At 36.5% G+C, this 18,615-nt stretch overlaps 1 protein-coding gene across 3 annotated transcripts in view; it reads right to left on the minus strand.

Moving 5' to 3' along the window:
• The window catches only part of SH3GL1_1 (Endophilin-A2), a 29,411-nt gene extending 11,325 nt beyond the window's left edge, over window positions 1-18,086 (minus strand). The window contains exons 1-8 of one of the 3 annotated variants that reach the window (XM_051209772.1): window positions 18,028-18,086; window positions 17,788-17,889; window positions 17,681-17,749; window positions 14,844-15,060; window positions 13,942-14,075; window positions 12,415-12,481; window positions 6,688-6,788; window positions 1,993-2,096 (exon numbers count right to left, since the gene is read on the minus strand). In XM_051209772.1, the coding sequence (XP_051075230.1) occupies window positions 1,993-2,096; window positions 6,688-6,788; window positions 12,415-12,481; window positions 13,942-14,075; window positions 14,844-15,060; window positions 17,681-17,749; window positions 17,788-17,832 (737 nt within the window). In that variant the 5' untranslated portion in view covers window positions 17,833-17,889; window positions 18,028-18,086. Of the gene's footprint in view, window positions 1-1,992; window positions 2,097-6,687; window positions 6,789-12,414; window positions 12,482-13,941; window positions 14,076-14,843; window positions 15,061-17,680 lie in introns of all 3 variants that reach the window. The other 2 variants (XM_051209771.1, XM_051209770.1) reach the window with 2 other exon arrangements.
• Between the last annotated feature and the right edge of the window lie 529 nt (window positions 18,087-18,615).

Here is an 18,615-nt window from a genome sequence, read left to right on the forward strand (position 1 = left end):
GATTTACGTAGATAAGGTGAACACCAGAACAGCTTACACCAATATGAACCATCTGCGACGCCTGTCTGTAAGAGGTTACATCTAAAACCCGCCGGTTAGAGAGACTCGGTTATATGATCTTGCATGGTAAGGATGTCAGGGGACTCTCTGAGTCCGGTCCTGATTGTCTCCGAAGGTGACAACGCCATTTTAGGGACGTTGACATCTCAAAGCGTGTTCATGTCAGGGAGCAATTAGTGTTACGATCTTGAAATATTCGCTTCGGTAGTTCGGTTATTCTAGGGGTTTCCACGTCGTGCATTATTGCTCTTTATAAAAGTGAGAGGAATTCCCTTAATTGAACAAGTTCTTTCGTCACTATATTTCTAACTAAAATATATTTCCTATTAACGTAATCAGAAATTGATGATACATATTTATTGAGATATTTTAAGCATGTAATAATTTACAATAGTGATAAACAAACTGGTGATTTTGTGATCATGAACGACTGTCGTTGCTATAATGGTTTACACACATCAAACAAGCAATTATGTGTAGAAACGATAGATCAGGGGTAGGCTTCAAGAACACTGAAGATATAATATCAATTTAGAATGTTACTAGTTATTGATCTAAAACAAGTGAGTCTGTTTGGACCTTGATAACTAATCTAAATTAGATGAATGACAAGGGTATTTACTACAATGTTCAGGATTAAATAAAGTCTAAGATTACAGTCAAACCTCAAGTACTTATAACTACGTGGTTGAATGGTACTTCTAACAGGTGGTGTTAAAAGTGTCAAGACCTAGGACTTATGTATTTAGACACACCATGAAATACACCACATATCGTTAATTTCCAGTTTTACGGAGAAATGAACTAAGAAAAATAACGCAAGAATATGATAGTAAAGAACATTGTCTAAATAAAAACACGGTCAAAATATGTTTCATCCCATTCAAAATACATCTTGCTATGAATGCATGATTAAAAACAATGTGATTTTGATTTAAACATCAACGTTGAATATTCTTCCCGCTTTCGACTATTTTCGCACCCTTCTAGTATCAACAAACTACAAGTTATAGATGTTGTTGGAATGTAACACATAAAACATGTTGAATTTGGTAAAAACCGATGCTTCAGTATGATATTGATATATGAGTTAGAATCCCCAAACGCCAACATGGTAGACAATCAATCGACACGATAATTTGTGTTGAATTATTTATAAATACAAATGTTACAACACATTTTATACGTATTATAATGTGATTTTTTTCATTTCCTTTCACTTGAGAAGTTATAGTAGACCTGTAGTTATATAAATGAGAGATACTTAGTTTATTTTCAGTCACGTAAATATGTTGCGACCGATACACTTGACAGACATACATGGTTGTTATTAATGCTGAAATTGTCAGGGACTTCATTTTAATATGTTACAACACAAGTGTACAAATAAACACCGCAGATCATATCAAGGTGGCATGATATATGATAACAAAAGGACTCAGGTAAACATGACATTGGTCATTAATTAATGCGTCTAACGCTGCCGCGCCTAAATGGGTTACTCTGGATTTTGAACAGAACAATTGATTTATTCTCCTTAGTTCATTAGCCGTACATACATTGAAAATATCAACTAATCGCTTTTAACCTTGACTGTGTTTATTTGAGCCTATATGTATACCTATCATATAGTCTATTATTCACATGTATTTATTTTTCTGTTTGGGTATAAATAGTGAGTCACGCTCTGTCAGTTGAGGTTGGCACGCTTACCTTCTCCACTCGCTCCTCATCTTGAAGTCTGTTTGAGTAAACAAGCGCATGAAAGAAATTAATCCATGGTTTTTAATTACCGCCATCACTCAAACAGAGTAGCCTAAGTAGAATGTACGGAATTAATTAGAAGATTTATGTTCATGACTCCTTCGTAGTATGATCAAAAATGGATCTCGGGCCACCAAAACATTCAGTAGTATACTAAAATGAACTAACCTCACTTCAAGTTCTCCATGTAGATCGGATAAAATTCGAGCAGCATCCTGATAGAAGCTTAATTGAGCATTAACGAAACTAGACAAAGTTTTGATTTGTTCAACCTTGATGTTTGTAACGAATTCGTGCATGAACAAAATGTGAGCATGTTAAGTAGATAGTAAAAATAAAAGTCAAAACTTAGTTAAATACAACGGATAAAAGTCTATCACTGGACAAACTTGTTGAATAGATCGATGTAAATTTGCTCCATATTGAAAAAAAAAACTTAAGTTTAGTGATATTTGATAACTTCATCAAGTAATCACAAACAAATTTATATACTAGGTTATGAAATTACAATTCATAAATAATGGTTACTGATAATTCCAATCGTAGCTGCTATCTTATTGTGGTGATCGAAATTTCCTATCTTCATGACTCATTCCAGCTATACTGGCTGAGACACCTATTTCTTTAAACTCTCAGTCAGTCAGCTACAACGTAGAGCCAGGCACACATATACATTGGTCCAAGTTACCATACCTTTTTGGCTCTACCATGCTAATCAGGTTGGTTGAAGAACGGTAAGACTAAAAGTAGAAACTCAAAGTCCAAAAACGAAGATGTTCTACTGAGGACACTAAGGTGTGAAATTATTACGATGTTTACTTTAGATAACTGACATCTTCAGTGACACTGCCTTCTTCCAACCAAGAAAGAGGTAGAAACGTTCAGCTCTAAAAATACCACGCCTCATCTTAAGCCATAGATTTCCGTCGCTAACGGCAAAGCATTTAAAGTGCACAGCTGACGACTAGGAGAATGACCGCGTTTGATCGGTCCTGAGCAGTTGTCCCTTGGGCTCTGAGGTCACGCTTCTAGGTAGTCAAGATCACTACTAACCCAGTTTCTTTTCAGATCTCTCAAGAAGTATCCTTCCAAGGTCTTTAACTTTTTATGCCACCCAACGAAACATCTAAATACTTATATCCTCAAGATTAACTAAGTATTCATTAATTGTGACACAAGGGAACCTTAGAGTAAAAACTATTTCATCCATAAAACAACTACAATTTTATGAATGAACATGTGATCACATCACTAAACATATGGCTGCTAATCACGTTTTATAACTAACAGTTAAATAATTTAAAAAATGACAATTCAGGTTAATCTACCAGAGAATCGATAATAGATAAATACAATGTAGCCATTATACTACAGCAATGAAAATATTTTTGATAGAACAGTTGTTGAGTTGCAATGTTGTATTTTTTTCTAGGTCTAATACATCACTACGCCAAATGTATAAGCCTCAGCAAACGAATGGTTTAAGTAAACCAATTTAACGGCGAAAATAGTATTTGAAAATTACAATTCGAATTATCAATATGAACTAATCGTTATTTAAAGAGTCATTGACCTGATCGTAGCTTCCACCTTAACTTGATGACCAGGTTTGTCTATCGTGATGACTCAACCGGGCTATATTCGCTGAAACACATGTTTCTTTAGGTCCTTTCATGCCAAGCAGGTCGGTTGGAGAAGGTATACTGCTGACTGTAGAGTGGTGGGACAGCAGTAAGGTATTTCCCTCGGACAACCAGCATCTGCAGTGGTCCTGCCTCCTCAGAACGGAAGGAAGGGTTCAACCGTAAAAATATCACACCTCACCTTACCCCATAGATTTCCATCTCTGACGTTAAGGTCTTTCAAAGTGCGAAGGTAACACATCAAGAACTTCTCATAAAAAGGGCGCACATGATCGGCCTCAAGCAATTGTCCCTTGGGCCCTATGTTCATACCCATTGGTCGCTAAAATCACCACCAATTCAGTTTTTTCAGGTCCCTCAAGAAGAAATATCCTTCCACGGTGTGGTAAACAGGAAAGTAAAAACCCGCTCATACCTCTATCAGCACCCGAGATCATCTTGCTGACGATCGAATTCCTCCCTCACCTCTTGATAATTCCTCTATCCGCACCACTAACCCCTCTCGTATATCTTTATCACCACACACCACCAACACCAGTGATTTGAGTTCACGAAATGTTATTTCTAGTCTCCTGAAACCACTGTCTAAACTACATGTTGTAGCTTTTAATAGGGAAACAGGCTTCTTTAACTATGACTCCAGAATCTTGCGCCATCCATGTATTTTGCGTCTTCGAAACGCACATACAGGATTCACATATAGTCATCCGTTTGACATCGCCTTCTCAGTATAAGGAACCGACACGATTTACCCTTCGAGTATCCTGGATCCCAGCTGCTACTCCCCATGGCTTCGCTGGTATAGGTTTTGAATTAAATACAAAAGCAGGACAAGTTCTGTTAGATTGTGTCCTAATAGGCAGTCGTTTGTGCGCTGTCATACGAAACAGAATGGTAAGAAATCGGGAAAATATACACATGCCGATGCCTTTTCGTTGTCATTGCCTACGCTTCCATCGATTCGCAGCTCGGATGATGATTTACAGTCTCATCAACTGATTTACCATCATTTCATTTCAGTGAAACTCATGGAAATATGTGCTCGAACTAGAGCACGATGTGAGCCTAAACATAGGTTCTACAATGAGCGACAGTTCTGACGAGTTTCTCTAACGATGGTTGATGACGATGTGGTTTATTTCGGTCGATTGTGGGATTCGTCACGTCAGATGATGTTTCTCTTTTCTCTAAACATAGGCTCACAACATGTTCTAGTTCGAGCACATATTTTCCTGAGTCTCACTGGACGTAAAAGAGCCACAGAAAGAAAACCCCTTAGAGTCCAACTTAATGATGAAAACGCTAAGAATATATTTCGGGAACGAGAGATAGAGCTAGTCAACCGTGAATATGATAACCACCCCGAGGTGGCTTTACATGAAATCTAGAAAGTTATGGAAACAGCAGTGATATCTACTAGTGATTTAAACCTAAAGGTTAGGGAAAATCAGTGGGTTTCTGGAACAGAGACATAATTTTTGACTTCCAACTGTTGTTGTATTCCTTGAACTTAATGAAGCATCCGACTTCATTGATCGTGAAGTTCTGGGGCAATGTAGGTCATTGAAAGGTGTCCCAAAAAATTACAGTAACCTCGTGCAGGCTTTTTACTCCAACACTATCTTTCGGGTCAGAGCTTATACTGAACTGTCATTGGGATTGGTTACTTTCAGTGGTGCTCACTACGGTTGTCCGCTCTCCTCATTTTTATTTATTTGCTTCTAGAAATAACAATTTCAGAATTCCTCCTTCTACCAGGAGATTTACTTGTTGACTTAGAATACTCAGATCGTATAATTCTTTCTGGTAAAGACGCTAACAAAATGCTGTCTTTTGACCACCTTAAGCAACAACGCAACCATATTTGGGATGTGGTTTTCTCCATCCAAATGTAAAATGTTAATTCAGGATTGGCTTGTGTAATCACTTGAATTAATGATAGGGAGTGAAACAGTTGGACATATCAACCGCCTCACTTATCTTAGGAGCTTCATCGGTCCTGATGGCCTGGCGTCTGACGATGTACATACGTACCAGGTTCCATGTTGCGACTGATTAAAAAATACTATGAGATTAAAATCGCTTCATATATTTATTTCTACGGACTAATTTTTTCTTCATGTACTATGTCCTTATATGTAACCTTTCTTTTATACATTACCACCATTGAATTAACTACTTCTATGAATCCAGTGTTCATCTTGTTGTGCTAATGAGGTATGGAAACTTGGACCGATGCATATATGTGCCTGGTCCTACGTTGAAGCTGACTGACTGACTGATTAAAAAAACACTGAAATACTTTTTAAAGAATAACTATCATTTTATCAGACAAACACTTGCCCGTTGCTTGACATATATTGTTTTTGAATATATTAATTTATTTTGCAAAAAATACAGCCAAATTCCATATAAGCCAATCAATCTGTAATCAAATTTTAATAGCTTTACGACAATGCTATCAGCTTTAATTGATCGAATTTTAATAAGGTGATGTACGAAGGATACTTCAGCAAACCTTGAGATGGGATCCAAAGCAAACTATTATTAGTACAGACAACAAAAGTACATTTATATCCCGAATTCGCCAAGCTCGATGATGGAGGCAAAAACCAGTAACACGGATTCTTACTAATCTTGTTGTGTGTGCTACTTATATCGACATAAGGAGTATATAATGTTAAGTCAGAAACAAAATGTCTGGCAGCAGAGAGACAAGTGGATCGAACAGTAAAGAATGGGAACAGAATGCAATTTGTATGAAAATGCAAGAACAGTGAAGTCTGAGTCACTATGAGACAATCGATGGACATTTTGCAAATTACGTATTTACCATTTGATTGTTAGATTTTATTAACAAGTCCTGTAATTTTGTATCAAATACATTCGATTGTCCCCACCCGTGTTCTGTTCACTACCTCTCTAAAGTGTTCAATATTAATAAATTCTATCACACAGTTGAAACCAATACGCTAGCTGCTACACTCCGAACATGATCGATCAGCGCAAAAAATATTAGATATTGATTGCTAGTTAAGATATACACATGTATCGATCAACTGCCTAATTATTCTGATCATGTCAATTTTTATTGTCAGTTATTTTTTAATTCTGTTCTATGGTAACAAGACTATCTATCATTGAAAGGATAGATACACACATATATACACGCACATATATATACAAAAATAAACAATGCAAAATAATATAAAGTAATCACTTCAGTATCCAAAAAGTTCGACATAGCTGCTGTACTAGCTGCCAATGAGTCTTCATACTGAATTCTACACTCCTCAAATGCTTGATCCGGGTGAGCATTGGCTATTGTTATTTTACAAATTATAGTTCGAGTCCAAATGTGGATTATGAAAAAAAAGAGGAAACAATAGTACAATACATTGTAATGATGCAATCATAAGGAATATATTGGCATAAACAAGTAATTTGAAAAATTTCGATGAATTTACACTTAAACAATTAATACGAAGTATAAAAGTAACTCCGCCTGTATTTCTTTTAGGGTTACTGTCGGTCCCAAGCAAGGATAAAGAAAAAGGGTTGGGTATGGGGTCAGCAACCTCATCCAGCAGAGAACAACCTTGTTAAAAGTAAACTAACCAGAACAAACTAAAACATTTAGACTCTGTCCTCCGAGTTGAAAGATCTTCATTCAGAAAGTTGTGACGCCTCATGGTGAAAGCCAAGATTCTTAGGAAGTCACGAGGTTGATGCCCCTTCTAAAAACCAAGGCAACAATTGATATAGGTGCATAAAATATCCAGACAATGTGGGAGACCAAGAAGATCAACCAACTTGTTACGAAATTAGGATAAAACTTGGCGGTTCTCTAAATCAGCGAAGCCCATTGGATTCAAGCTGCACAGAAAAATTTAGATTCGGGAGAGATGCTGTTGTACTTCAGTCACGAAGAAGCACGTGAAACACTCATAGAACTCAGGGTCATCAAAACATCCTTCAAAACAAAGCACCACACACAGACCTCCATATACATGTCACTCCACCAACAATCAAACACATCAACTGTGACCATCAGACAAATCAAAAGTGGGAGAGCAGGAATACCTGACATCATACCAGTCGAAGCACTGAAGTCACACACAGAAGCAACTGCAAACATTCTCCACGTAATATTCAGGAAGATTTGAGAGGAAGGACAAGTGCCACAGATAGACTGGAAAGAAGGACAACTCATCAACATACCAAGGAATGAAGATCTGAGCAAATGTGACAACTACAGAGGCATAACACTACTATCAGCACCAGGAAAATTTTTCAACAATGTTGCTCAACCGGAGGAAGGACTCAGTAGACGCTCAAATTCAAGTTCAACAGACCGCATTCCGTAAGAACCGATCGTGCACAGACCAAACTGTGAAATTACGGTTCAACGTTGAACAATCAATCAAATGGAACTCGTCACTATGCATCAAATTTATTGACTATGAGGAAGCATCAGGCAGTGTAGATATGAGTTTATGAAAACTTTCTCGACACTATGAAGTGAGTAGCTGAAAAAATCGTCAATATCATATGGAATTCATACGACGGATTACACTTCGACTCCGTGTATAGTGGACAGCTGACAGACAAATTCCAAGCGAGGACCAGAGTCAAACAAGGCTGATTTCTCTCACTCGCTCTCTCGACTTTCTCTTTTTTCTGGTGGTTGACTGGATTACGAAGACCTCCACATCTAATGGGAAGCGCGGAATACAATCGACAGCTTGGAACCAACTGGATGATTTGGACTACACAGATTCGAAACATATAAACCCTACATTTAAATATCCTCTCTCATGATAATTCAAATATAGATAGACAACTGCCTAATGTAAACCACTAGATATGCATTAAACAGACACACAATTGTTGTTTTCTGCACACCCGATGGTCACTTTGAGATTGAAAGATAAATTCCATAGACTAGCCATCACTTTCTGTATATATCATTTCAACTGCTTATGTGGAGCAGGTGTGGCAGGTGTTCTAGGAATTAGTATTTTCGGGTTCATGAGCACCTCCCAGTGTGGCTAAGCAAATGTTTGGTTAAAAATGTTAACAGCTTGGTTTTGGCTGATCGAGTACAAACGAGAGCAATCATCCACAACAATTTATATTTACTTATTTATTTGAACACATAAATATTGATACAAGAGGGCACCAAATATATATGCGCCACACAAAGCAATGAGAATTTAAAGAGGAGGAAAAAGAAAAAAGGCAAGGAGCGTAAAAAAAGAGAACGATGACGAAGAGATTGGTGTAAGGTAGTGTAATAATAATAATAGTAATAATGGGGGAACGGAAAGGTACAATCAGAAGAAACCTTTCAGTTAAGGAAGATACAACCACTTTTTACGAAGAAAGTAAAAGAAGGCTACAGCAGGATCGCCACTGGCTTCTATTCTGAGCCATATCTGATAACGTCTATAACCACTGTGTAGCACCGTCTCTCGGACCCCAACCAAGGAGTCGTGAAGGACCAACACAAGCCAGTCCTTTGAAGCTTTCTTTCATACCACGACATCATGTCATATACTGACCACCTTTCCGCTTTTTCCAACCAGTCCCAGAGTCGGCAAATAATGCACGACGTGGAATTCTCTGTGACGACACTCGTAGAACATGTCCAAGCCACCGAAGTCGGTGTTTCAAGATGGTGACACCAATTGCATTATCATCTCTGTGCCCGAACACACGATGCCGAACCTCTGCATTACTAACATGGTGTTACCACTGGATGTCAGCAATCCTTCGGAGACAACGATGGTCGAACACAGAGAGTCGTCTAACATCCTCAACTCGAAGAGACCAGGTTTCACAAACATAGAGCAGAACTGCTCTCACCAACGCGTTGTAGATCCGACCTTCTACAGCCAGACTAACATCACGAAGGCACCAAAGATGGCCCAGATTGGAATAAGCCGCTCTGGCTTTCACTATACATGCATTGATCTCATCACTCAAACCCTCACCAGCACTTATGCAGCTACCCAGATATTTATGGAAACTACTTTTCTTGCTTCGACTAACAATCAAATGATTCAAATTATTATCATAATCAAAGATCATCTTTTAAAAGAATTGTATCGGTCTAATCTGCCATATCATACAGTGATCATGAACTAACAAGATGTATACCTAAGGAGCCGAAGTAATGGTAGTAAGAAAGAATAAACATAAACGAAATGAATCCGCAGAATAGAATTATGAAATAACACTAGAATTAACAAGGAAAAGATAAACTGTTTCGAATTTTCAGCTGTAACATAAAGTCTCGGACAATAGATCACGATTATGGAGTGGGCCTGGATCATTAGATGTGTCTTCAAACTACGGCTTAGATCAAGGTTCAGTAATCTCATGAACTCATGTTATTACTGGTTAGACCATCCCAAGATTCCAGACCACTCACCATTCAGTGCCAAGGCAAAAGGTGGTAGCGCATACACATACGTGACCATTTTGGTCGATGGAGATTAATAGCATTAACGACCGATTTGGGACTTTTACTTAGTGTCTCACTTTAACCCCGATATCACTCACTTGATTGGTCCATCACACACGAGCAACGCTTTGGACACATATACGATCATATGCTGCTGATGACCTACACAGTTTCTCTCCCTTTAAAAATCACGTTTCACCGTCACAAAGTAAAATAGAACCCTGGGTATTCACTTTTTGATAAGTAGATAAATGTATCGCATGCACCACAAATGGTGCAAGCTCGTGAAACCCAACGGAACCTTTCGATTATGTGTCTAAACGTCCTCAACTACTACTAACCCACGAGAACTGATGAGACTATGAAGGTAAATGGAGCCCGACTACTTTATTTCTAAGAGTGATGCAAACCAGTTCTGAAGCAATACTTGTAAAATAATGTTAACTTACAATGAAAGATATTATGAAATTAACCAAATGCTCGAAAAACCAATGACAACTTGAGCAAGTATTTCTAAACTACATTTATAATTCGTTAAACAACTAAGCCAGCCTAATGAATATGATAAGTCTTATTAATGTGTGAAATGAAATTCATAGTTAGGAAGAATAACCAAATAAATGTATTAAAATCAGAGGTATATGAATTTACACACCAGCGAATAGAAAATAAATGAGCGTAATGATCATAAATCACCGTGATAAATAATAAAATATTAAAACACTCACTTGTGAACGCATCTAAATGAGGTTTTAGATACATAAATATCTTATAATTACCAAATTTCAGAGCGATATTTTTACAGATACATAATTTAAAAAGGATCAACATGTATACTTGTTTTGTAACTATGTTAATGATTAAATTTACCCAAAACAACTGCATTACCAGTAACAATAAATTACGTTTAAGCAATGAACTAAATTGACATTAAATAGTACAGTGATAATGACTTTTTATAGTGAGTTTATTTCAAGAAACATTACAAAATTAAGTGATACGATGACCAAGGCAATGAACCTATGAAATAAAACCGATTAATGTTTCAGGTATGACATGGAAACGTCAATCATTTTGAAAGCCGAGATTCAAGACCAACTCAGTCTGAAACATTAAGCAAGTTAAAATTGTAATTAGCAAATTTAAAACTACTAGTTCATTCATCATGTTGTTCAAGTGATTTTAGTGAGATCAATAAATAGAAGGATTCATAAAGAACTAGATTTAATGTGTCCATTATTCTGGTATCCTAATCAAGTCATCAAGAAAATAAAACAATAGTAATAATAAGCACCGGAAATTAAAAAAAAAGAAAATTGAAGGTGTATGAAGTTCAGCCTAAAGATGATAAAAATACCTTTGTTTGATGTTTACTTTTAAGACTTTTGAGCTATACGTAAACAATGTGAAGCCTACATTTCTAGTGTCTCCTGCAAAATAATGAAATGAATACCAAAATATTTGTGATTGAGATCATTATCGATCCACCCATTTATACTATCTGTTTGACTTTATTATGAAAGATATTGGTTACGTGAATCGACAAAACGGTGAACGTGAGGGCTGACACGATGAGTCAGAATAACAGATATATACCAACCAGCTTGTACTAAGACCCTTAGTGACTTGACCGAACCTTGGACCATTGAGAAAAGAAAACAAAAGGTTTATTCTACGATCCAGCCGATGACGATGCAAGGTTAAATATATAAGCATTCATACATTTCTCGACATATCCTACAGAACTATCCGTTTAGGATCTATCGGTAGGTGTGGCGATTAATACTGTAAAATGATGACTGTGATATTTAAGTAATAGATCAGAAGTTGCAAGAATAGTCACAGCTTAGTAGTAACAACTCTTAGAAACTTACAAAACATGTGCTTCAAATGTACGGATTTCATATTTCCTTATTAGTATTGGATGCACAAAAAAACTGGTGGAAATGTGCATTGATCTTACTTTTCACTCTTTACATCAAAAATAACACGAAGGAAAATAAACAAGTGAACGACTGCAGTAAAAAAAATTGCGCGAACGAAAAAATGAAAAATTGTAAGATACAATCTAATACATACTGACTAAATCCCGACGGAGGATAAATAATAAGAAAACTAAAAACCAACTAAGCAGAGTAATAGAAATTGGCTAAAATATAATGTGAATTTATAGGATTGACAATTGACATTGACAACTAACTGGTTAGCAACTTTTATGCTATCATTCAGAAAATTATTTATGAGCCTGTTTGCAGACTGTATCTGCTAATCAGATTACTATAATCGGTTACGTGTTATGAATAAGAAATATAATTTTCTTAATTCATCGTATCATTTATCTACACAGTGAGGTTTTGAAACAATCCAAACGGATGTGCGAAAAAAATGCCATGAATAAAAATTGAAAAAAGATATGTAATTAATCATTTGAAAGGAATGAAAAACGTATAATTATGTATGATTCTTCACATCACTCACTTTTTTCTAGAACATTTTTTCTATGAGCAAACGTTAATCGTTTATTTTCAACTTTTCTTCGAAGTACCTATAAAAAATAATTAAAGTTATAATTCATAACAACAATGGAACACACAATAAATTGTTTCCAATATAGTGACTCTTAACTTTGAGCATATAATCATAAACATTTTGAAACTTCCTCATGATGATCCAAATAGATAATGTATTACAAGAGAAAAAAAGACAAATTAAAAAAGTATTTACAATTTTTAGTAAAACAAATAACTACTATACGGTCAGTCAGTCAGCTATAACGTAGGATCAGGTACATATATACATCTGACCACGTTGCCACACCTCATTAACACGACATCAACACCAAATTCATACAAGTACTTACTTCAATGATAGTAATATATAAAAGAAAGATTGTGTATAAGGATATAATACAGGAACAAAGAACCGGTTCGTAGAAAAAAAGGTATAAAGTAATTTTAGTCTCATGGTTTAAGGAAAGACAGAGAGTATATACACCGACGCCATCATGGTCGATTATGAGCCATGTCACCCACAGTCTCCAACCATTGGTTACGATAGTCACGCAGATCACTAGCAAGTAGTCCGCATCTTCTAACATGGCTCAGACCAAAAGTAAGTTACTTCAATGACTGATGCCACCTTTTGGTTTGGTCACCCCTAACTTTCTTCCAGCCATCTCCAATACTAGTCAGTATTGTGCGTCATGGTAAACGGTGTTCAGGCATACGTGACACGTGGCCAGACCATCTCACTCGATGAAGATTTACAATCTCATCAACTGATTTACCATCATTCCCTAATAGTTTGTGTCTAACCTCATTATTACTTACCCGGTGATCCCATCAGATACGAGCAATGTTTCCAAGGCATCTGTAATCAAATACTAGTAACTTACGAGTATCTTCTACTCTTTATGGTCACGTTTCGCAGTTGTAAAGTAGAACAGAACAAACTGCCAAGCAGTATACTCGTCCCTCAATTGATAGACGGATACCTCGCCTTCGTCATACGTGGTGACGTAAGTTGGCAAAAGCCAAACGAGCTTTTCGAATCCGTGCTGAGATTTCGCCAGACACCAACCCATTAGGGCTGATCAGACTTCCAAGATAAGTGAAGTTGTCAACGCGTTCGACTACTTCACTCCTTATCCTTAGTTCAGGTGTTGACGCAGGTCAGTCCTGAAGCAACAACTTGCACTTAGAGGGGGAGAAACGCATTCCAAAAATTCTGGCATTGTTGCGCGGTGCTCCCAAAACACTCTGCATTTTATCAGCAAACAGGACTATGTCATCTGCGTATTTTAAGTCAAAATTTAGTCGACCAGAACGTTGTTACCGTCAGTACGTCTATGATGAAGTTGGACAAAAACGGAGATAGTGGACAGCTTTGATGTATGAGTACCGAAAACAAGAAGTGTTGCAAATACATAAATCTGGACGGTTACAAGTGCGCATATATCATTTACTCAATTACAAAAATAAATATAAATATGCGTTAAAAACCTACTGATATTTTCCTGATATCTCGGTGTAACTTCTCAGAAATCGGTTGTAAATAGCCAGATTTTGTTTCATCTACCGACTGATTTTTTGATTCAGCAATTTTATTGTATGCTTCTCCACATTGAATAAGTGCCAGACCTTGATGATATTATTAAAAAAAGAAACGGCAAAACACAGAAATTAATGCGAGGTAGTATTATACTTTCTAGAAATAACCAATGAGAAGCATATTCTGGAAACGTATTTGTATAAAGCCATTCGGGAAAATGCAGGACACACAGTTTAGTATAAAACCAATACGATATGGTAATTTTATCTATATTAGAGTTGTGCCATGAACCCTACTTATTGAACAACAACAAACAATACTTCATACCTATTTAAACTTATTCAGATAGTTTTAGCTTGAGCTTGTCAATCAAATTACCAGGTCACAAGTGATAGTCAAATTAGTCGATTGTGTTATGAAATAAATGGGATGAGATTCATAATAGTGACCTAAGATACCCAATAATCCAATTCACTTTTCTACTGAGACAGAGGTTTTGGAATCGGTTTACTGGACGCACAATGTGTGAAAGTTATTTTATGTCACAGAAAGTATAGCTAAAGTAGTCTGCGGAAAGTGTTAAGGAAATATTTAACGCCCTTATAAGTAATCATTCTACAAAACCGTTGCACAAGTATAAATACTTGTCAACGCAAACTGTTGTTCACAAGTTACTAGGTGTAAACTGAATATCCATTTCCAGTTGAGAGCACTTGGACTCAGCTATCCAGATTTGCATATTACCAAGAGAATGACACAAAGTATTAAAGTTGCGTGAAATACGATACGCTGACACAGTAATTGAGAGACGACGTAAATATTAGCAAAAACAACATTCCCAAAACATAAAAACTTACTCAAACCGGGTTGCTGACTTAATTGTTTTCCATACTCCAAAAAGCAGTCAGAAAGAAACCTCTCTGCATGAGGATAATTCTCATTGTTTGTGTTTCCCTGAATTTTATTTACGGCAGCACTAGCCCATGCTCGTTTTCGCGCATTAGGGTTAGGTTCTAAACAGTCAATAACGCGCTTTTGTACATCTTCATAAAAGGCTTTGTATGAGTCTATAAGCTTTTTAAGATTAAAAAAGGGAATGAAGTATGAGACGAAACGCTTATATAAGATCAAAAGTATGTTTATTGATTCGATTCTACAAGGAATAGTAAGCCAGTCATATGGAAAGCTAATGCCTCCACGTTCAGTCACGACATGATTCTAGATATTAAGTAAATGACGAAAGCTAGGAATTTAAAAAATGGTATATTAGTGATGAAAGTCGTCCACATTTTGTTTAAGCGAGAACTGGAAGCAAAAATCAGTCAGTCAGTCAGTAACAACGTAGAACTTCGTACGTACGTACATCAGTTCGAGTTGCCACACCACATTAGCACAGAGATGCAGTTGTCGATTCAAATCCCGTAGTGGTAGAGGTAATAAGAGTATAAGCAGTAATCGGGAAGATTAGGGTTTGGAGATGTTATTTAAAGAGTATAATCCAGTGAAATAAATTTGGAAAGAGGAAAAAAGGGACATGAAGAATTCAGAAGATTAGAATTTGGGAGAACACAAAGAGTGGATGCACCTGCGCCATTGCAAACGATTTTGAGCCATGTCATTCAGGGTCTCTAACCATCGGTTGCTATCATCTTGTGGTCCCCAACCAGATAGTCTACACCTACCAACATGGTTTACAAGGTTTTAGTAGTAGAAACTGCAGTTGTTTATGTACGTATTCTATTTTGAATAAGCGACAGCAACAACTCGATATGAGACACTTGTAAAGTGCTAATCCAATTTAATTGTAATAATGAGATGGTACATACACACACAACACAATTAATGTTCAAGTAAAGTTTAGTAACTACGCTTCAGCAAAAATTTATCTGTTATCTATGGATTCTAATTTGAACACAGGAATGGTAATCTGATCAGATGTGACGTGATACATCTATCGTATTTGAATATTCGATACCGTTAAACCCAGTCAACCCAAAGTTTGGTTAAGATGCTGTGTCTAAAAAAATTGTGCCTTAGAAGCCAAACTAAAAACATGATCAAAACTAAACACAGCTGCCATTCATTTTTGCTACAAATAGTGCAAGTTAATGCTGAAATTAGCTTACATAAACCTGTTTGATTTAAAACATAAAAAGTATGTCATGAAGTATTACTGATCGATTAAAATAAGTTATGATTCCTACTAACCAAACTTGATTAAACAGAAGCCAAATTCACTATTAATAAGTTAACTGACACCAAAACCTTTAAAATTGGCAATAAATTAAATCTACTCAACTATTCTAGGGAAAGCGTACCATTAAAGAAGTTACAAAAAACATATCGCAACCAAATGAATTGCTTGTGTATTTAAATCAGACTTTGATTCATATTTTCTCTTTAATATTATACAGAGTATACGAGAATTTTCAGTTGTGAAAGTCTGGAGCATATGTTTATGTATTCTCACAGAAAATCATGAACATCCTGACTCCCTAACTATTTACAAGCTGTTTTATTGAGTTAGGGGTCAAATCTACTGCATTGAGATTAACTAACCGTTTTAACCACAGCAAAATGAATGGGTTTAGAAAACATGACGAAGTAGTCGTAAGTAGAGAATCTGAACCGCTAAACTTCAAATACTTTTAGTTTCTGAATTGTTGCCTTGAGATGGCTTTTTATACTTCAACGTTTCCTGAAAATTTTGAACCGAGATAGGCTATATATTGGTGATATTGAATGACGAGGAATTTTTTTGAGCGAAAGGAAATGACACAATTTTTACTCCGGGTATATGCAGCGACGACTGACTGGAGTCACACTTCCTGACCTAGATTCAGTATTTGGCTTAGACCACCAATAAGTCTTAGAACGAATTCGCTTACTAGAGTATCTACACCTACACGTCATCAGACTGAGACCGACGACTTGAAATGAACCGTGTGGGGAGAAAAAAAATAACTTGATAGTATCTTATAAACACAGTTCCCTTTGACATTTTGGAGGAAACAAAAACAAATAATTAGGTGGACAAACATGAACTTATTCTATTTCGTTAGGTTCTCATCAGATGCTTACATTCTGTAATATTTAAAAATCATGATTAGAAAACAGGTTGGAAATGTTCATACAAAGGACAGTAATAGCCCCAACGGGCTTTTGAAAACAGGAGCTTGGTTCCCATCAATCATCTCGAAGTATATCAAAGTAACAACCTAGTGTCCTGTGGCCAAGAATGTTTACAGACAGATCCATTTAAAGCATTTTTTAATCGAACGTTTTTGGGAAGATATTCAAAAAGCCTAAGGTAATCCCCTTTTTACTTAACACAACCTCCAACTAAACATAATTGTGTCTTCAAATTATTTTATAATTATGAATTCTAAAAACTAGAGGTTGTAAGTGGCTGATGAGAGCTCAACAACCAGTCAAGGTTAAGCTGCCTGTGGCTCATTTCATGTAATGTATCGTAGTAAACAGTGAGTCTCGTTTTTCGTTTTATGCGTTATAAATGGAAGTTCTAGTCTTTAACCACTTTTCATACATTTTGATGGCGATAAATGACTATCATCGTACAATCACATTCCAATTTCAATATAGTTTGCAAGCGTAATAATGCTTCATATGTTCGTTTCCCCTAACAGTTTACCAAAAGCTTAGTCAAAATGGTACGAAAGTATTTTGAACCAACCTGAGTTAGTTGTTTGTAATCAGGACCCTTGTCCATGCCCTTGGTAGCTCCCAATTTTTCGGATAAAAACTGTCAAGCAGACTTCAGGGATAAGCCAAAAATTTTACCTGATTACATCGTGCTATGTGTTTCTTAATGGTAGACAAAGACATCGCTATAAGTTTTCACTTGAATGTTTGAATGTAGGTAGTGCTATGTTTGTACGACTTCTAAAAGAGAAATACACTGTTGTTTTATATCCACAAAACTGAGTAGGAGACTTGGAATGGATAGGAATTGTGAAATTTGAAAGTTTGATAAGTAATTAAAAACGGAGGCGTTATTGGAGATAGCGAAACCAAACTAACAGAAACCAATCAGCTGAAGACTTTTCAAATCAGAGAGCGACCTACAAATCATTCGGAATGACCTTATCAAATTTCCAATACTCAATGTCTTAGTGACTCAGTCTTCAGTCTTCAGTAATAAGGATAGGAGGTCTGTCGACCTATATTAATCCTTGCAGTTTGTAATACTGTGGAGGTCCAATCTCGTTTTGAATATATTAACAGACGGTGCTGATATTACGTGTTCCGGTAGGGAATTCCAGTAATTCACTACTCGGTGCGAGAAACGGAACTCCAGACGTAAACGGTTTGATCTCGGTTTTTGAACTTTCTTCGAATGTCCTCTCAAATGATCGGTTCTAGACGGAAGCAAAAGATAAGACATGTTAATACCAAGGTCATCGTTCAGTATACGATAAGCCAATATTAGATCACCCCGTACTCTACGGTAAGATAACGGAAATAAGTTAAGGTGTCTCAGTCTGTCTTCATAAGATAGGCCAGCTAGACCTTGTACCATCTTAGTAGCTCGTCGTTGGACTCTTTCTAGCATATCTGCTTCATATTTGAAACAAGGACTCGCTGCTTGAATCCCGTATTCTAAATGTG

Source organism: Schistosoma haematobium, chromosome 1, assembly GCF_000699445.3.
Source record: "Schistosoma haematobium chromosome 1, whole genome shotgun sequence".
NCBI lineage: Eukaryota > Metazoa > Platyhelminthes > Trematoda > Strigeidida > Schistosomatidae > Schistosoma > Schistosoma haematobium.